The following is a 20,763-nucleotide window of genomic DNA, read 5'->3' as shown; positions in this document are numbered from 1 at the left end:
TTGGTCGCCTTGATAAACCGCTTCACCGTCTCCAGCGTTCACACAGAACGATGCAAGTGCACCTTGGTTCTGAGCCACTTCTCGCCCTTTTCACGCGTCACAGATGCCATGAGAAAAGACCGAGAAGCGCCCTACAAACTTCAAGCCCTTTTCCGACCAATCACCCTCCATTGCTGGTGGGGCCCACCTCCGAAGCATGTCTGAGCTAGAGATGCGCGAGTTCGGTCGCGATCTCCGCCGTGCGCGCACCATCCTCATCAAGATCGGCACGGAGATCGTGCACTCGCCAGAAGGCCTGTTAGCTATGGGCCAGATCGGCAACATCGTTGAGCAGATTGCGGCGCTGCATATGCGCGGCCACAACATCATTCTCGTGTCCAGCGGCTCCGTGCCCATAGGCAAGATGGTGCTACACCGCCAGTATCTTCTTTCGGGCTCTATGCAGTCGCATCTCGGCGGTCAGGTGGGCGACAACGTTCAGTTCGACGAGAAAGCGTGCGCTGCCGCCGGTCAAAGCGGCCTCCAAAGTCTCTACGAGATGCTCTTCGCTCAGTACCACCTGGCCTGTTCCCAGGTGCTGGCATCCGACGCTGACTTCAGGGAGCCACAGGTCCGTACCAACTTGCAGCGCGCCATGCGTGCCCTATTGGACGTGGGCATCATCCCCGTTATCAACGAGAACGACGTCATCACGCTGCGTACTACGCCACTTATCGTGGAGAACAAGATTGCATGGGACAATGACTCACTAGCTGCGCTGTTCGCGCAGGAGATGGCGGTGGATCTCATGGTGCTAATCACGGACGTTGACGGTATCTACACGAGCACTAAGGACGGCCGCAAGCTCATTTCAAGGTTCCAGCAGGGCGATAAGCAAATGATCGCGCCCGAGAGTCGCGTCGGGGCCATCGGACAGAAGGACAAGCTGCACTCATGCATTCGCGCTGTGGACAGTGGCGCCGTGCGTGCTGCTGTGGTGGCGAAGGCAGAGCAGAGAGTCCTGCTGCGAATCCTCAACGGCGAGCGTGTCGGTACTCTTTTCGTGTCAGATGGAGCACCTATGGGCGACGCGAAAGTGGAGGAGCAACATATCGACCCAATGTATTTGGGTATTGCTCCACAGGCCCGGAATCCTATGAGCAAGTTGTAATTGGACGCGGAATTATTAGATTCCCAACTAAGTACGAATGGCAGCCATATCATTTGGATAAACAAAGGTGAATCGATAAAAGTACAGTATTCTGCGTGAATAGTGAACGGGATAAACTACCACAAAGAATAATATCACCCTATCAGCACGAATGTGCAAAGGTATTGAGCTAAGATTGAATCCACCGGAGATACAAGCAAAAAATCCAGTACAATACTGCACCCCGTTTTCGCGGGGGTGGACCATATAGGATTTGAAAATAAATCAGAGTTTAGCTTATTTTCAATAGTTTTTTTGAATTCAGGATCATCACATCCGGAAGTTTATCATAGGTCCAAGGGCGCGAAAACGGGGTGCAGTACTGTACATTTCAACAATGGAAATTGGCGCGCTTTTGGCGCCTTGCACATGTATGTAATACATGCATACTATGCGCATGTAGTTTAACGACCTTCACATCCCGCCGTTACTAAGCTACGAAATCCGCCATGCCCCGCAATCCTACGAGGCGGCTACGCCTTACCTGGGCCGAGAAGGTGGTCACTCTCTCGTACTATGTCCTACAAGGCAATCGCTGAATGGGCCGTAAACGAGTTCTGTCTCCCAACCACTCCCGGCAAAGCCACCACGTGCAAGTCGTCAGCTACACTACTGAAGCAACCAGTGGAGAAGGTACTCTATTATCAAAAAAGTGATGCATGCATTAAATCGCTTAGGAGAAGGACACGCCGAGCCTTATAAAGTGGATTTACTTACTGCATTGATGTGGTGAGAGGGTGCGTGGTCGAAGGTGAGCGCGACAACCATTCAAACATTCGGGTTTAGCTAACGAAGCGAGCATCAATTACTTGCTTTATTAGCCTGTATTGATATAAGCGAAAACCTGGTTCCGTAAGGAACTTGGTCTTACCTCAAGGCCAGGGAGGAAAGGGCTTTCCGAGCCTCTCCCCCACTTACTCTTGATACTATTGAGTCTCTCGTGGCTTGTGATAGCCACGGGCAGCACGACGGCTACCTGCCTCTTGGAAAGTCAGGGAGGAAAGGTATTTTCAAGCCTCCCCCCCCCACTTAACCTCGAGACTACTGAGTCTCTCGTGGCTTCTAATAGCCACTTGCAGGCGCAACGGCTCTCCTCCCTGTGCACTGCGTCGGTATGGTCGACCGCGTCGGCCGTGTCGACCGAAGGCATACAGCCTTCACGTCAGCAGTTTGAGTCTGCGCGACTTGACGTCGAGCGAGTTGCTCACGTCTGGCGAGGCCAAGACAACCTCGCGCATCGATCCAATGGCTCTGTGTGCGGAGCTATGTTACCCGCCTTGGGTGTGGAACTCTGTTACCCACACCGGAAGCGCATACAGCGACTTCCTTATCAGTTATGGTCTGAGTGACTTTGCGTGGAACTTTGCTACCCACGTCGTGATGTCTCGTTGACGACATCAGAGGCACTCGAGACCTCGTGTGGCACTGTGTTACCCACACAGGAAGCATAAACAATGCCTTCCTCTTCAGTTATAGTCTGGGCGACTGCGTGTGGTACTGTGTTATCCACACAGGAAGCACGGTCATGCCTTCCTCTTCAGTTATAGTCTGGGCGACTGCGTGTGGTACTGTGTTATCCACACAGGAAGCGCATTCAGCGCCTTCCTCTTCAGTTAAGGTCTGGGCGACCGTGTGGTCCTAAGTTACCCACCTGGTTAGCGCTTAAAGGCATAACCACTGTCGAAGCCCGTACGGCGCGACGACCTTCGGCGTTGGACGCTGCTGATGTAGCAGGTCCACACGCCGGGCAAAAGACCCACGCCCGTGGCATTGCCGCAGCGGAGCATGGTCTTGCTGTACGCAGAGCTGTCGGCGCGTTGACAGATCCGTGACGCTTCTGCGTCCTGGCGGTCTGTATCAGACGCCCCAGTCATGACGGAGGTGGGAACATGACTCACCAACGCTCCGTCATTGACCTGGACTGGTAGGCCCTTCTCAGCCTTGCCACACCAAAGTCCGGGCTGTGCCTTATGTTCGGCGAGAGCTGCGAGCGACACCGCGGTGCGCGAGTTCATCGAGCCGAAACGCTCAGGTCCGTTGAGAACCATTGGTACTTCCTTCACCGTACCAAAGGCTAGCCCACCAAGGACCAGCCCACGACCGCCACTCTGACATAGAGTGCGATATGGTGTCGCTATGCTAAGCGACGTTCCGGCGGCGTAGCAACGCCCCAGAACTCATCAAACGCTCAAGGGGTACCGTACCCCCGTACACTGCGTGTACTACCAGCAGCCCTCACTGCCCTTCACCGGTTTGAAAGAACCACGTCTCTCTGGGCTAAATCCCGTGGTGTGCACAACCTGCACACCCATCACGAAGACTTAGCGCTCTCCAGTAGGGCATACCGCCTCTACTGGTGGCCGGGGAGTCTTTGTTCACCTGGCCGTGGCCTGCGCCACCGGACGTGGAATCCACGGGCTCTTCCGGAGGACTGGCGAGGGACACACAGGCTAGTAGTGTTCATGTCCGCCACATCCATAGCAGCGGACCAAGCTCTCGGCTGAGCTTGAGTCCATGGGTTTGGGCTCGCTGTACGCACCGGTATCACCGGGCTGCGTGACAGCAGGAGCAACAGCGTCATTGCTGCGATGCTCCGCCTCCCGAGGAACGCCATTCTCATCGTGGCGATGGTCCTCTTCCTGAGGAGTTCCAGCCTGCTTGTGGCTGTACTCTTCTTGGAGGGCGATTCGAATCGCCTCCTCCATAGTTGTCGCTTGCACCCGAAATAGCTGGGTGCGAGCAGGGCCGGCCTTCAGGCCGTCCATGGAGACTGTTGTCTTGACGTCTTCAGGCAGAGGATCCCCTGCCAGAGATGCCACCAACGTGCGCATCTCTTGCGCGTTCGCTTGCAGGTCACGTGTACCTTGGTTGCACGCGAGAAAGCGTGAGCGCTGACGGAACTCATTATTCGCCGGTAGGAACGCGGCTCGAAGCTGCTCACACAGCTGAGCCCAGGATGCAAAACATCCAGGAGATGTCGTATACCTGGTGTATGCCCAGTGCTTGGTACGTCCACCAAGGTTGGACAGGGCAAACGCCACACGAACTAACTCGTCCGAGATGAGACCCGCCGTCGTGTCGATCTCCACCTCACGGACCCAGAAGTGAAGGTTCTCTCATTCCTTCCCCTCAAACGCGGGGACCTTCAGCCACACCGGCTTAGGCCTGGTTGCCTGGGGAGCGGCCATCGAGACCTCCAAACTCCCGCGGACGTGAGCGATGAGACCACGCTCGTAGGTCTCAAACGCAGTCACGCGTTCTTGTTGCTCGACAGGTGTCGCCGCCGCCAAGCTGCGAAGGATATCTTGTCAAAAGATGCCTCCCATCTTCCGAACAGACTCGTACTGTGAGTCGTTCAAGCGAGAAAACTCGCTTCGGTCCATCTTGGCTCAAACGTGAGCGCACAGAGGATTCAGGTAGTTCAATCTACCCGCAAAGGTGCTGGATTGACTACGAGTGCTACCAAATGTGACGGGGTCACACAGCATTTTGCACAGAGGAAGTGCTTAAGGGAATTAACTACCCGAGTGAACGTAAGTCCACGTGTTTCCGGCCTCAGTGGGAACGGTTTGCTACTTAGGGAGTAGATTTAAGACTGATGTATTTATAAGTAAGATAAGCTCGGGTCTCATACAAACTAGAGGTTACATATAGTAAAGCTAAGTAGTCATGCACTGACTGGCTCCGAGAGCACCTGGTACCGTGTACCAGGTGTCCACAAGAGTGACGGGTCACTCTTTATGTATCGTGGGGCACACTGGATTGTACCCCGTTACATAGACTGTCTGTAAAGCGCCAATTGTAGGGGGATAGCATGCTTGACTTGGCGTTTATTTCTGGTTTCTAAAACTGCGTTCGAGAGGCCTCAGCGCCACTAAACCAGACCAGGGGAAACGGAACCGATTGGCTATTTTTGCCTAGGGGTGGTTTTACAATGAAATTCACATAGGACAAATCTCGTGCTGATTGATGTAGTTGGGCAGTAGATACATCAGCATCACGATACAAAATCAAGTCTTTTTGGTCAAAAATAAAGCATTCTCCAATAAAACCTACTACAGTAGTACTTATCAAGTCAGCAGGACCATAACCTTTCTGCTTGCCAGGAATTTAGCAGCTTGTACATGTATGTACATGTAGAGGGCTTGATTCGAACCATCTTTTGAATTCGGTTACGCGTCACCAGAGAAATCGCCGGAACGCAGCAGTCCTTTGGTGGTGACGACACCTTCTAATGCTCCGTGGTCGCATACAAAGCAATGGTCGCAGCGCAGCATCGTGAAGATCATGTGGAGGTCGTCCAGAAGCGTGTTACTCGAGACAGTCATGGCCAAGGGACGGATGACACAGATTCGACCTTCAGTGATTTTTACAATGGTGTTGAGCTTTTTGGCCTTGTCGCTCCCCCAGCCTTCATTTAGCAGCCCCAACATCTTGGAGTCATCCATAAGGAACGGGACAGCGCCACCTCCAGCTCCAATCAAATGGTGTTCCTGGGTCGACAGCGCGTTGTATGTGATATCTATAGAGCCCATGCCGTTAAAGCCTCCAGTGTTGTCGGTTCGAGTGCTCGTCAGTTTGTCCTTTAGCGTGGCCCAAGATAGCAAAGGCTTATCGCTCTGGGGCTTTTCGCCAAGATCCACGTCAACCTCATTGATGCCGTTCAACTCGTAGTATTTCCGCACAAACCTTCGCAACTGGGAGCCACTTACCACTCCTAGTAAGATCATCGACACTTCATCATCAACCACAGGGATTTCGTGGTGTGGCAGTCGTTGGAGTGCGAGCAGGATACGAGCGATCGACGTTCGCTTTGTGATGTACACTAGGCATGGCTCCACGACGTCACCTGCTGTTCCAGTTGGTTCAAAGTCCACAAGAGGCAGGAATGGCATCCCACTCACGATCAGTAGCGTGTCGTAGACGGATTTCTCTTTAAAGAGGTTGGAGACTGCCATCGACGCGAGTGATGCGCAAAATAACGGAAGGATCATGGACATCGCTGCTGTGATTTCGAGCGTAATGACCGCCACGGAGACTGCTCGAGTGGCTGCAGTACCAAACGCTGCAGCACCAGCCAATGCGTACGTACCAGGAATCACGTTCAGACTAGGAAACGCTGTAGCGGCGACCTCGCCAAACATGCGGCCGAATGCAGCACCTGCGATGAACGTTGGCACCCAAATTCCAGTAGGAATCTTCAGTGTGATGCATAATGGCAGCAGGAACATGAAGACAGCGGACAGGATCGAGAGGGCGTAGTACTTGGATATCACGTGCCAAGACGACGGGAGTTCTCCTTCGGTAAACAAAATCGCAAGGTCGTCCATCGAGTTGTGCCGGGCGTACTCACCAGGTACAAAGGTTAATACTGCGGTTAATATCGACACAGCCAGCGGATCAATCCAAGTGACGAGCACTGTCATCCACTTTTGGGAGGATTGTCGAAATGCGCTCCTACGTTCAGCAATTTTGCGCAAGAACCACATCATTGCAGTGCAAAACAGACCCAGTACAGCGCCCAGCAAAATATACAAGGGGATTTCCCAGATCGTGAACGGGCTAGTGGGAAACTGCGTCTTCAAGACCGCCTGCGTTGCGAGGTTGGATTCACTCTTTGCCAGTACCAGCGTTAGCCGTAACATGACTGCTCCTGACACTGCGCTAATGAAGGCTTTAATGTAGTTGGACATGAGGTAGTACGTGGATGTGACCTCCATGCTGAATAGAACGCCACCGATTGGTGACGAAAACAGCGACGACACGCCCACAGCACAAGCCGCAGCCAGTAACTGAAGTCTCCCGTTAAGGTGCAGACAAAACCCCTTAAACATAGGCGTCTTGAGCAAATGGTGCGTGACGATGGACATGACGTGGACGTAGGCGCCTTCCGTGCCTACAATTAGTCCTCCACCAACAGAGCAGACCAAACCAGCAACTTTAGCGAGAAACGTCGAGGAGTCGAAATATCCAGGTAGATACATCTGTGGGTCGATGCCCGTTAGAATCGATTTCATTTGTGAGACACCGGAGCCTGCAGCAACGGGGGCGAGTTGAGTAAAGAATATTCCCAGACCGGAGAAGACGACAGTGTGAACTGTCCACACTGTGAGTTTTGACGCGTAGGTCGGAGACTGATTCACGAGATATTCTCGCAATTCCGTGAGGTAATTGAACAACACTCGAATGCCGTAGTTCAAGGGCCCTCCGATAACACCCAGGAGGATCAAGAAGCTCACCGCTTTGAGTTGGCGACGGTAGTATCTGAGCTTATCAAGAGCTCGACTTCTCTCACCCCCAAAGAGTGATACACCTGAGACGGATTTCCTGCCGCCATATTTTCTGAAGGCCTCCACGAAGTCGGATCCGTCACTCTCACGGCGATCGGGAGTGACGACGTCAATGTAGGTATTGATCTCGTCCCTCAGCAAGGCGGCGAAGTTGTCGTGGCCGTTGGTGGGTTGGAGACTGTACCGAGCGACGCGCTGCTGAAATTCATGCAGACTGCCGATGCGCCCCGTACGTCGCTCGTAGACCGGCAGCATTGCGTCCGTCGAGGTGGTCACCGTGTCCTTTGGCAGCTCCATCGCCCGCCTAGTCACCGCCTTGACAACCCTTGCCCCTCGATCTCACCCCGACAAGCCACTAGATCAGCGTACTGCAAGCTTTCTTCTCCATTACAGCTATTTCCAGCGCCTGCCCCGTCACTTTGCAATGCGACAATCTCTCATTTGCCAGTGATAATTTGAAGCTGTGCACTAATTCAGCGCAGCGCATATCGTTTTTTTATTAAACATGTGCTGCGAACGAGGTAAATCGGTGGGAGGGCAGCCTTGATGGAGTTATTAATAGTTGCGGAGAACATTGCACTGTCCAGATTCTTATGCAGCAAGGTGCACAGCTGACACAAGGTGGTGAACGGATAGTTGCGCGCTGACCAGAAGTACCATGTGGCAACTTGCCACGGTTCCGTAAAGTATAATAACTATAATAAAGTTACCTGTAAAATATATGTTCAAGCTTTATGTGCTTAGGCTCAGTCTTATATCGTCCCAAAAGAGGGATGGACCAATCAGCGATCTAGTTTGCGGGATATTGGGATGACCTGTAAGGCTGACACCCCTTCTCGTCGTTGTGTGGCACGGTCTTGGGATACACAAATCCCGCTCATCTCAAGTCCATTCCACAGCGCTGACACGAGCCACCTGTCTATAACACCGGGTTGGAAGTCCTGCGGATTCTCGAAATTGCAGGCATCTCATCTCGCTATTGTGGGCAGATATAAGACCGAGCCTTAGCGACAAATACATTTTACCACACGTTAGACGATTTTTACTGTGCAGGTATCTTTTATGGTGGCGGATAGGCTGGACCACACTCAAGAATATGACGGGAAAAACTAACGAGGGCCCTCCTAGAGAGGGCCCTCACACAAAACGGGCAGAGGTATTACCGTTAGTGCTGCAAATAGACCGTTAGTGACGCAGCCGTTAGTGATGCAAAAAGACCGTTAGTGATGCAAAAAAATCGTTAGTGATGCAATTCACAGCTTGTGACGTAAATAGATCTTCCAAAGTGCTATCTGAACGAAAACAGCTTCAGTCTTCAAATGGCTTCCAACCCAAGACTTGAGTTTCCGCCCGACGGCTATCTAGTGCTGCCCCTCAATCTCACGCAAGCAACTATTTCATGTGTGCTTCGACAAGCAAGACGATCTGTATATATTAGTGTTTTCCGTGAGGTGGGTGGCGAAGAAGACGACACATTCCGAAGCCAATCACGTCAAAATTGTCTTTCGCCACAGATGAAAAAGCTCCACAGGAAAATTGAGGAGGTGGTTACACTAGTTGATGCAAACTTTCGAGCACAAGTTTATTCATTTTTGTACTCGCGCCCTGGTGGGCCTGAGCAAGGACCGCATGCAGACTTCACAAGTAGCGACGTGGAAGCTGTCAAGATGCGTTTTCCCCGCAGCATTCCAGCTAGTGTCGTCGTCGCGCTCGAAAGTGGTACACAATTAAGAGTTTACGCCGGATGTTACACTGTGGCACGCGAGGAGCGATCCCGGTTGGTGGATATCCCTATTGGTTACTGCATTGTTTTTCGGGGCGATCTTCTTCACGCTGGAGTAAGCTATTCACAGCACAACTACAGAGTCCACTGCTACTTGCAATTTGAAGGTGTTTCGTGGGTACCTGATATTGTCATGTCTGCTTTAACCTCAAGTTTTAACTGTCAATACTGGTTACGCTGATGCATCTTCCAATCGAATGCGTAACCATCGCTACTTTTGCTTATCTAACCCAGTCGGACAACAACACCGGGTGATTCGGCAGCAACTACAGAACGCAAAGGGAACCTACTCGTGTGATCTGTGCCAAAAATCGTTTGCAGTGAAAAGTAGTTTGAGGAGTCACATTAGCCGCAAACACTCTTAACCCAATAGCTCAATTCAATTTATTTTGTGATTTTTATAATATTTTTTATTCAATTTTCTATAGACTTTGTTGAAGTGTTTTGAACACTTCAACTTGTTTGATGTTGTAGCGTACACGGCGTCGAGATACATTAAAGCCGTGGCTTAAGGTCCATGCATGTACTGCGGCTTCTGCTTCGTCATGAGACGAGTAGTTGGCTTCAGGTGGAGGTGGAATTAAAAAGAGCGGGGGTTTCTCCTTCTCCATTGTACGGTAACTTGGTTTGTGGTACTCGCTACTGAGCTCCTGTACACGCCAGCCATTCGCGTACGGCAACCCCATCCACAGTAATGGTACTCTTACAACCTTTCAATATGTTAACAACCTTTCGTCTGGTTGGCAACGCTGTACCGGTTACAGTACGGTAACGCTGTACCGATAACAGTACCGGTAATACCTCTGCCCGTTTTGTGTGAGGGCCCTCTCTAGGAGGGCCCTCGTTAGTTTTTCCCGAATATGACTGTCGCCAATCACGTAAGGAATACGGTACTCTGATTGTTAATTGCTTAGAAAATTGTCTGGGATAAATATGAACTGTCCGGATGGACATATGTTATGGCTCAGTAACATGATCTCACTTTGTTCTTGGAATCGCTTAAAAAAATTCAAGTTGAAAAAGAAGGCAGTGGTGACCTGCTTAGAAGAGATTTTTGAGCGCTGGGAAGGCATCAGATATAAATTTCCAAATGTAGCCAGCGCATACGTAAGCGATTTTCCAGAGTTCCAGAAATGTATTAGTGGTTATCACGGTTGGCAGATTGGCAAATTGCAGGTTTTACTGCCCAATCAGGTTCACGAAACGTGTATGTAACAGGGTTACACGGTGTGGGACACACACAGGGTACGGAGTACACGGGGAGTTAACAAACTATCAGTACATAAGTTGGAAATTATTAAAGACTTTCAGTACGTGGGCTGAAAGCCAAGCAATATGCATTTTGGTTAGGTTTAGCGATGCGTGATAGTAAAACAGACTTCTGCGGTCCGGAAAAGAATTAACAGCTAGGTTTCTCTTTAAAAAACCTCGCATGTGTGATTGGTCAATATCCATTCTGAGATGGGTACGATTGGTTAAAATGAGTTTATAGGAGGATTTGTAGGCACACGGATTGAAAGTAATTGGCACGAAAATGGATTCAATTGCTTTTAGTGATATACCAATAGAACAAGCTCTATTTCCAGTATATTTTAATGTTTAATTCTGATTATTTTTGACGTCAAAGTGAAAATAAACTCGACCCCTCCATAATGTGATCGTTCAAATGGTCAGATATTGGCAAAATTGGTGGGAAATTGTTCATAAAAATTTGTGCTGACGGTACGTAAGTAGAGCTTTCAAACTAGCTCAACCACGCTTCCGTTAAAACTGTACCACCGAAGTTATCGTCGATTTAAAGAACTGTTAATTCTTTGTCGGACCAGACAACTATACATCACCCCTTAGGCGTCTTGGCCACAATAAACGTAAATAAAACACATCGGATTTTGAAACAAAAGAATTATTTCGAGTAACTCTTGAGCCCTGGTTTTAGGGGTGTGCTGAAGTTCCTCGGGATAAGAAGCTTTGAATTACGGACTCTTTGAGTTGAACGTCTTCCTCTGACGTTAAAGCTACCGCAGCCTCGCTACAGTTGGTAGTACTTGTAGTAAATCCCGCTCCTGAGTCGGTTGAATGTATCCTCTGCGAGATAGAGCACCCGGTGCTCACAAATTTGCCTCTGGCGCAGTAGGGCGCGCTTAAAAAGCTTAACAAGCCTATGCCCTTGCTTGGCCCGGAGGGTGTGGCTCACCTTGCATCGAAAGGTCCGGAAGCGGTGACCACCCCGCTGGAGTCGTTCTCCCGATATGAGAACGCGCTCTTGAGCATGTTTAAGAGAAGATGAGCCCCGCAACCGTGGGAACATCGGCCACGAGTAATGATTCGGCGAGACCAAAGCCGATCCTACTGAGCGTGAAGAGCTTCGAAGAGAAGGATGAAGCGAGTATCCGTCTCTGGACCCGTGAGATCGAGATGACCATGGGATCGGCTTCTCTCCAGTCTGAGCAGTCAATGCGTTGCATTTTCTGGTTTTAAACTTGGACGTCGCGATCGCGAGTGGGCACTAACATGCGGTACGTCTGTGTACGCTGTGCCCCACTTGGGCGCTGTGAGAACAACAGTTGTCGCGCGTGTTTGCGCCGCCTAACCAGACATACTGTGTTCGGTCGTAGTTCCTTGCCACCCGACAGGATAAGTAGGAGCTGCTGGACTATGTCTCGCGGACCCTGTTCCGTGTACACACTACCTCTTTTGAAGAGGCGGTGGACGTGGCATTGAATGTCGAACCCAACTTTAAGTCGGCCAGACCGGGCTGGTACACTGGTAATGTGGGACCTTCGAGCGGCCCAGAGCCGATGGATCTCAGCTATGCTGAAGAGGAAGAAGCGGGACTTCTTGCAGCGGAGCAGCGCGCAGGGATCCGACGATGCTTCGTGCGCAGAAGCATCAAGCATATGCTCGTCTATTGTCCATTGCGCAATAAGCGAGAGTATCCGGCGAGCCAACCTTCCGGGTCATCGCCGGGATACGGCAACTCCCAGTAGGCGCGGGGCAGCCTACTGGGGAAGAACTGAGTTCTCCCTCGAGGAGGTAGAGGGCAACGGGGCTCAGCCCCGAAGAGATCCGGGCTCTCTTACAAAAAGAGTGTGTGCAAGTCAGGCTGGCTGGTCGTCTAAGCGGACGGGAAGTGCTTCGCGAGGTCGTGGAGAGATTAAATTGACTCGAGAGCCTTGAGCACACCGCGCCCGTCGCTCCACCAGGGAAGGGACGACGCGGTATGCTGAGGCACTGAATATGTAACCAGGAGATACCATCTCTGTCCGTCTCATGACGGGGACACTTGTGACGGTGGCGAAGGTCTCCGTTGGTCTCGGTGTGAATTTTGCGGACTTGGACGGCGTGGAGCGCTGTTTGGGCTTAGACCTGGATTTGAGGTATAACCTCATTCTTGGCATGGCAAGGCCGGAGCGCCATGAGCCATGGATCGACTGGACGTCAGAAACACTGGACGTTACGCACTCTGTACCTAGTGGAGCTTTGGTGAGTCATGAACCCATCTCTGCTAGGTAGCAGAAGCGCTTTTGGCGCGAGCACGAGGCCAAAGCGGCCGGAGTGCTGGACATTAGAATGTCGGATTGGTAGACAACGAGGATTTGGTTTGCCCTGAAAGCGGTCGTGCTGCGATACGTTATCCGCAGAGCGGTGCAGGTCTGGTCGAGGGCTCACGGCTGCGTCATGGCGAGGGAAAGCGCGAAGAGGCGCTTAATCCACTGAGCGGTATGTATCTGGTCGATGACCCACCGCCGCGTGGCCCGTGGGCTGAGGACGACCGTAGGTCGGGGCATTGTGGACAAGGCTCAGGCGATGCATGTGACGTGACGCCTAGTTTACTGAGTAAGGGGCGCGGACCGCATGGCTCTGAGGCGAGTGTCTCGCGAGACGCTGTATCCTCTCTGAGAAATAATGGTGCTGCTGCACCCGGTGGTGGTGACGCAGATGTCACCGCACCACCCTCTTCCGACCGGGCTCGGTCACGGAGGGAGAGGAGAAGATGACGCCGGGCATCTGTCTCGTCTTCGATGCCGGACGAGATGGCCAACGTGTCGAGCGGTGAGGCGCCAAGTGATTGCTGCGAACCGGTGTATTCACTCGTGAGCCGAGAGACGGGAGAGGTCGGAGGCGACATCAGCCTAAACGCACTTCCAGGCTCTGCTAGAGCTGGACGAGATGTCCGTTGTCGAATTCGGCTAGGCCTGAAAGGTGGGTGATTTTGCCGAAGTGGTCTTGCTAAGACCTGAGGAGGAGTTGAACTCCTCGTTCGTCGTGGATGATGCGGTCCTAGAGGACATCAAGAAGACGCTGAGCGCAAGAAGTGGATCGGCGATCCTAAAAAATCCTTCGGATCCCTTCTACCCGGTGGAGAAGGAGTACGGAGACGTTGTTTCGAAGGACCCACCGACGGGCCTGCCTCCGGATAGAGGCGTGTGTCATGAGATTGATCTGGTTACTGGAACCAAATACTGCGCAACAAGGCAATGGTCTTTGCCGTGTGACGTAATTGAAGCATTCTTCCGTGCGAAGCACGATGCAAGGATGGTGCGTGAGAGCAAGGCATCGCACTCGACACCCACTCTCTGTGTCAGAAAGCCGAACGGCAAGTGGCGCATTGTTCCTGTTCAATAAGCTGAATGCGGCCACCGTTCCGGCGCAGACGCCGATTCCTCGCAGACATGTTCTGTAGAGCGACATGGCAGGCTGTACGTTGTTCAGCGCACTCGACTTGGTCGATGGTTATTACCTCATGAGAGCAAGCGATTTTCCACTGACAGCGGTGTGCAGTCTGAGCGGTATGCTCTGAAAGTGGTTGGTCATGACCCAGGGGCTGTCGAGCGCACCATCAACGTTCAATCGTCTTGTGATCCAGTTGTTCAGGCTCCATCGGGCGTGCGCTCAGACGTACTTTGACGATATATTCGTCCATAGTCGTGCTGAGCACGGAACGCCAGACATGGAGAACCACATTGATCATTTGCGAGCGGTGCTCGAGTGTATTTGCATCAATAATTTGTAGGCCAACTTGGACAAGTGCGTCTTCGGCGCGGAGGAGATACCTTTCCTCGGTTGCTTCATTGGGAAGCGTGGCTTGCGGGCAGATCTTGCCGGAGTCAAGGTCATCGTGACCTGGCCGGTTCACAAGAACCAGAAGGACTTTGCAAGTAGCTTGGCTTAGCCAATTACCTGCATAAGTACAGCGCGAACTACGTGGGGATGACTCGGCCATCGTCGAATCTCCTCAAGAAGGATGCACCGTGGTGCTGGGATGTCGGACACGACGAAGCCTTCGAGGCTGTGAAAGAGGGCCTTTTTTCGGGCGCCAGTACTTGCGCCACCGGACCCGGATTGTCCGTTTAGCGTCGTTTGCGACGCCTCTGATTTTGCAATCGGGAGTGCTTTACAACAGGCAGACCCCAAAGGGCGCAAAATGTACTATAGCGTTTGAGTCTCGCCAGCTCAAAGCTGCAGAAAAGAGCTACTAAGGTCATGACAAAGCGCTACTTTTCATAAAGTATGCTCTAGTCAAGTTCAGGGTACACCTGCTGGGCTTTAAGTCTTTTGTAATGTTTACTGACCATGCGTCGTTACGCACTGCGACGCAGTCGCCACACCTCTCTCTCAGAGAATGGCGAGATGGCTCTCATTCTTCGCCAAGTATACTTTGAGGTGAAGTACAAGCCGGGGCGGCTTAATGCAGTGGTCGGCTCTCTCTCTCGCGCTGGCCGGACATCGAGCTAGCCCACGTCACCATAGTGACGTCGTCCATACCTGAACTAATACGCACAGCGTATGCACAGGATGACATGTGCCAAGCCCTGCTACGAGCTCTTGGGAGCGAGGCGTTTAAAGACTCTGACAAGGAATTGTCTAGGCGCCTACGCACGAGGCTGCATCGATGCATTCCGGATAATAACCTGCTGTACTACAGCACTAACACTGAGGTCACTCCTTGTGTTATCGATCCTCATGACGAGGACCTCAAGTATCGAATTCTCTACGAGGAACATGGTACACCCGTCGGTCGACACTTGGGTCGTGAAACGACCTATGGATCGGTGGGCTCGATGTAATGGTGGCCCAAACTGTACAAATGGCTGAGCACCTACGTACGCACGCGTGAGACGTGTCAACAGACGAGGGCCACACCGAATGCGGCAGCGCCGTTGGCAAGCTTGCCTCTCTCCACGGGATGTTGGCAGTTCATCAGTGTCGACTTTGGGTTTGGCCTTCCGAAAGATAAGGCGGGTAATACAGGCATCATGGTCTTTGTCAACCGTTTGAGCAAGATAGCTCACTTAGCGGTGCTTTTGGACACCATCGATGGTGAAGGTACAACGTTGTTCTTTTAGACCGTGTCTTTCGCCAACTTGGCTTAATTGTCTCGGATCGAGACCCGCGCTTTACTGCGAAGTTTTGGACGTTCTTGTTCATGGTGCTTCGCACCCGTTTAGACATGTCCACAGCGGATCACCCGCTGACCGGTAGTCAGACAGAACGCGTGAGCCGCGTTGTGGAGGCCATCCTTCGAAGTGTATGCGGTGGGGAACCGAGACGCTGGAGCACGATGCGCCGTTTGCTTTGAACAATGCCGTTCATGCCTCGACAGGCTTCACCCCGTTATATGTAAACGGCTTGACAGCTCCTCGCGTCCCACTGTCGCCACCACGCAATGGCTCAGCGCTTAGACGGGGAGAGATAGCCAAGCGGCTTGCTGATATCAGCCTGTTGCGGTTTGCAAGCAACTCGATTCCTTTGTCTCACTGAGACCTAGCGTTATGCGTCAGGTACGCAACGCTATGGCCGAGCGCCAAGACCTGCAAAAGAACATGCTGATGCGAGAAGCAGAGGAAATGTTGAAGAGGTTAAAGACCTTGTTTATTAAGGGCAGAAATACCTACCTACATTTGCAGTGTTTGCAGTCTTAAAGATCAAACGGAGACCTAGGTTTATCAAACCTTTCAAGGTCGTAGGCAAGAAGGGCCTGGTGTACACGCTAAAGTTTCCGAAGAAGATGCGGACACATCCAGTTTTCTACGTGGGCTTGCATGAGTCATATCGAGATCCGGCTCAGGTGAGCGCAGCGATGCTGACGCTGGGCCGACAGGTGACCGGGCCACGACAGCAGGCGGGACAGGTGCCTGTGATGGCCCCACGACTGGAGCAGCGACAGCGGGTGGCAGGACCTCAGCGCAAGGTAAGATTTGGTGAAGACGCAGCAACAGGTCGAGCCGATTGTGCAGCTGAGCATCTTCATGCTCGAGAGCAGAGACCCGATTCTGAACCGATTGCGGTTGACCAGCCAGTCCACACGGATATGGGTTTCTTCGAGATCACCCGCAAACCGGTGCAGGGCATCGTTCGTATCCCACAGATTCCGGTTCAACGAACTCACACGTCGCTCCAGCGCAAATAAGCCGCTACGACTTGCGGCGTGGCAATCCAGTGGAGGCTCGTCCTCCACCTGCGCTGCTCGACGAGAATGGGCAACTCCACTACCTTGTGGAACACTTTGAGGCGCGGCGTCGAAGCCAAGGTCAAACCCAGAATTGGGCGAAGTAGCGATGATATCCTCATTCACAAAGCTCGTGGTAGTTTAAGGACCTCGTGATGTAGGATTACCCAGACGTCGTGGACGTTTATGATCAGGCAAATCCGATGCCGGCGCGCCACCTCGATGTACGGTGACGTTGCCAGGCGCGGAGCGCTTCCCCGTAGACAGGGGAGACGAGAGGGCGGCGGCTGAGCTCAGGCGCTAGCCGGTGACTGGAGCAGTAGGCTCATAAGGAAGAGCTGTGCTCGTAGCGGAAGAAATAGGGGCCTCATGGTGTTGAGGACGAGGTCCAGGGGTGGGTCGTCGCGCTTTCGACTTTGCGAAGACCAGGCGTAGCCGCCTCTCCAAGCTAATGTCAGTTTAGCGAAACTCGCTCGGAGAGCTGCATAACTGGGGTCCTGTCGAGCGTGCTCGACCCAGTTTACAAACTGCGCTTCGTAAGCGAACAAAGATTATCCTGGGATCAGGACCGCAGGAGCTGTGCGCATGGCTGGATCCGACTGTTGGTTCAGCTGGAGCCGAAAGCGCTCCCAATACGTCTGGGGAATAGTGGCTTGTGGAGTCAGGAATTGCTCACGGACCTAATGACATCGATCTCCCTCATCTGCAGTAGAGGCCACCGGGCCGCAGACATACTGTCCAAAAGCGGCTGAGCAGCACGGCGCGCCGTCTCGGCAGGGTCACGGGGATCAAAGCCATAGTCGCGACGGGTTCGTTAGTGGCCGAGTCACGGGTCGAAAGGACTGGGGAGAGCGCGACTGCGCGGATATCTGTTGGTCTTGAGCCCTATCCAAGTCATTGCTGATGAGCCCGAATCAAAACGATCAGTGGTTTCGTACTGAGCCGGTAGGAACGGAGCATCGTGCAAGGCGCGCACGCTGTCGTCACGCTCTGGGTGCGGATTTGGAGCTCTAAGCACACGCTATGGGGTCGCTGATATTAGACTGCGGAGGCAAGGGGGGGGGGGCGACTCACTGTCCATGAAATCATTTGCCCCTCTTCGAGGTCTTCAAACAGAATGTCGTCTGCCCTGGGCGGCGTACGCGGCTCCGGCGAGCTCGAAGTGTTATGCTTGTTGGTATGGCGGCTTATGGAGCGCGTGCCGTGACAAAGTTCATACTCGCGATGATACTGCTTAACGGAGAGGACGGATGGGGCTATGAGTGATGGCGCTGACTGTGAGCGACACTCGGGGGCCACTTGAAGGCGGAGTTCGCGTAGTTGGGCCGTGGGCCGAGAGGGTGGAGTTGTGCATTCAAGATGGGAAAGAGTTAGGGAGCTCGATGAGCTGTGAAATGCGGCGTTAAAGGTAGTAACCTCTAACGTCTTGACAAGACAAGACCTTGCTGAGGAAGTTTCGAGAGTGAGCGAGTTCGCATCTTAGTGGGGGAGAGTTCAACGGGTTACACGGTGTGTGACACACACAGGGTACGGAGTACCCGCAGAGTTAGCAAACTCACAGTACCGTATTCCTAATGTGATTGGCGACGCTCGGTCATTAGCGACAAATCCAGCAGCCAATCAAATTGATTTAAATTTCGTGTCGTCGCGCTTTATGTGCTTGGCGACTAATATACTTTTGAACATCTAATATAGTTTTTCTATGCAGGTATCGTTTATGCTGGCAGAAAGGCTGGACCACCTCAAGAATTTGACTGTCGCCAATCACATAAGGAATACGGTACATAAATTGGAGAGTTAACAATACATCTAAGTACGTTGCGAGAAGCCACACTTTATACATTTGATAAGGTTTAACTATGCTAGATAGTTAAACAGATAAATTTATCCCTAGGCGGCCAATGACAAAAAAAACGTAAATAAAACACTTCGGATTTTGAAGCAGAAGAGTTATTTCGAGTTAATAACTCTTGACCCTGGCTTTAGGGCCGTGCTTAAATTCCTTGGGATAAAGAACTTTGTATTAAGGACTCTTTGAGTCGAACGTCATCCTCTGACGCTAAATCTACGACAGCCCCGCGGCAGGTAGAAAACAATCATTGCAGGGTGATCACCATACTTACTCTCAGTTTTCAGGGTCAGCGCAACTTTGCCGGTAGAAAAAAGCGCTAAAATCCTATTGGCTGCTGAAACATGCGAAACATTTGAGCCGTGCCATGAGAACCACTATTTTCAGTAAGTATATTTTTGAGGATCGCGTTGGAAACTTACTTTTTCACTTTCGACGATTGTTAGCGAGGGCCCGAGATATTATCTAGTAAGCAACGTTCGACCGATAACCACTAGCTAAAGCCAGGAGAACAAGAACGGCACGCTAGGCTAGCAAACGCTATGCACTGTAGTCAGGCCACCGAATAGCGCATTTTATGTATGATTAAGAAAAACCACATTATATTATTCAATGTAGTGTATATTGGTGCTTTAATAAATAATGGCCCGCCGAAATACCTATGCCATGTTGCATTTTTATTTACGAAGGCCCATTCTCAACCGCTGCGTTTTTCTTGACGCATGCGGTGCACGGTTATCATACCCGTGTGCTCGACTGAGCATAAAACTGAGCGAAAATGATTAATACAACGATAAAGATATTAGGCAGTAAAGTGCGCTGTTTATGCTGTGGATCCAAGCTTAGTCCGCCTCCTCGTTCTTACTAAGCCAAACAATGAAAGCTGAGAAGGACCCAAATCGACAAGCTCGGGTGGTTCGCCGTCTTGCAGTGGAGCTCGTTACTGTGGCAGCTTCGGCGATAGCATTTGCCGGGTTGTCGATACCACCATTTACGGTATCCGCACTGTTTACATCATGGAAAGCCCAGCGCAAATAAGAGCGAATGATGAGGAAAGGGTTAATACGGTCCCTACTACCCTTTGTGGCACACTAAGGGAAGGACATTTTGCGTGGGGACTCATGCGAGAAAATGCCACAGGATCTCACTCGCAAGGAATGGGCACTACAGCGAGATCAAGCCTCACACGCCGAAAAACAATGCCAATCGCATAAAGTTCCTCCACCGATATGATGAGCTGGTTAAAAAGGGCGAAGGCCTTTCATCTGCATCGACAATGGCTTCTGGCAACACTCATCGTACCTGGCACTGCATGTTCCGCTTAGCGAATAATGTGCTGTCTAAGGATATGGTGACAAGACTTATTGAAGTTACTGGTACGTATAATTTTGGATATAATTGCAGTGCAACTTGCTGTTTGGTTGCTGTACTTGTAGGAAAGAACTTTAACTCGAGCTGATTTAACGACCCCAGTTTTCGGAGAAAGCTCACTTCTGGCGAGATGTTGAAACAGCGTACAAAATAGATGACTAGGAGTATAGTGGTCTGATAACTGACGGCGTCGTTTTAGCTGGAATCGCCCCCAGGTACCATTGTATCACACAATACCGGCAAAGTTGGAAGAATTATGAAAGGATTTGATATCCATCTTCAGTATATCTGAAGCCACTGTTCGTCTATCGGAACGCGTGATCATGAATTCAAGACGTTTAGCATAACAAAGCCTATGTGCTTTATTTGTGCTACTGGACGAAGCTAGAGCTGCGTTGAGTACAAGCCGGGCAAGCTCAACGTACTTGCGGACGCCCTCTCTCGGCGTCCAGACTACGAGTTGGCCCACATCACACGGGTGACAACGGATCTATATGATCGGATACGCGAGAAGACCTTCCTGTCGGTCTCTCAGGCTATCTGGTGGACCCACATGTACAAGTGGGTCGCACGGTACGTGAAGACATGTGAAACATGTCAGCGGGTTAAACCCGCAGGGCACGCTTCGGCTTCACTACAGAATCTGCCCGTTCCGGCTGACTGTTGGAAGTTGATGAGTTTTAACTTCATATTTGGGCTTCCCACCGACGGACACAGCAACACCGAGATTTTGGTGTTCGTATCGGCTGGGCAAGATGGTACATCTTGCTCTAGTACCCGTTATCGTCACAGGCGAGCGAAACGCAAGGTTGTTTGTCGATGTTGTGCTCC

At 51.7% G+C, this 20,763-nt stretch overlaps 2 protein-coding genes across 2 annotated transcripts; one reads left to right on the top strand and one right to left on the bottom strand.

Moving 5' to 3' along the window:
- Positions 1–180: 180 nt before the first annotated feature.
- PITG_02973 (delta-1-pyrroline-5-carboxylate synthetase, putative) lies at positions 181–1,212 on the top strand (the record flags this gene model as incomplete). The annotated part of the gene is made up of 1 exon (XM_002907775.1): positions 181–1,212. One exon carries the CDS (start codon positions 197–199, stop codon positions 1,148–1,150), a length of 954 nt encoding a protein of 317 aa, XP_002907821.1.
- A 4,149-nt stretch (positions 1,213–5,361) lies between these two features.
- Positions 5,362–7,776, bottom strand: PITG_02972 (Chloride Channel (ClC) Family; the record flags this gene model as incomplete). The annotated part of the gene is made up of 1 exon (XM_002907774.1): positions 5,362–7,776. One exon carries the CDS (start codon positions 7,774–7,776, stop codon positions 5,362–5,364), a length of 2,415 nt encoding a protein of 804 aa, XP_002907820.1.
- Positions 7,777–20,763: the final 12,987 nt, after the last annotated feature.

The sequence above is a fragment of the Phytophthora infestans genome, genomic scaffold (genome assembly GCF_000142945.1).
Source record: "Phytophthora infestans T30-4 supercont1.3 genomic scaffold, whole genome shotgun sequence".
In the NCBI taxonomy this organism is placed as follows: Eukaryota; Oomycota; class Peronosporomycetes; order Peronosporales; family Peronosporaceae; genus Phytophthora; species Phytophthora infestans.
Note: the sequence above shows the minus strand (reverse complement) of the source record. Positions and strands in the feature narration are given on the sequence as shown.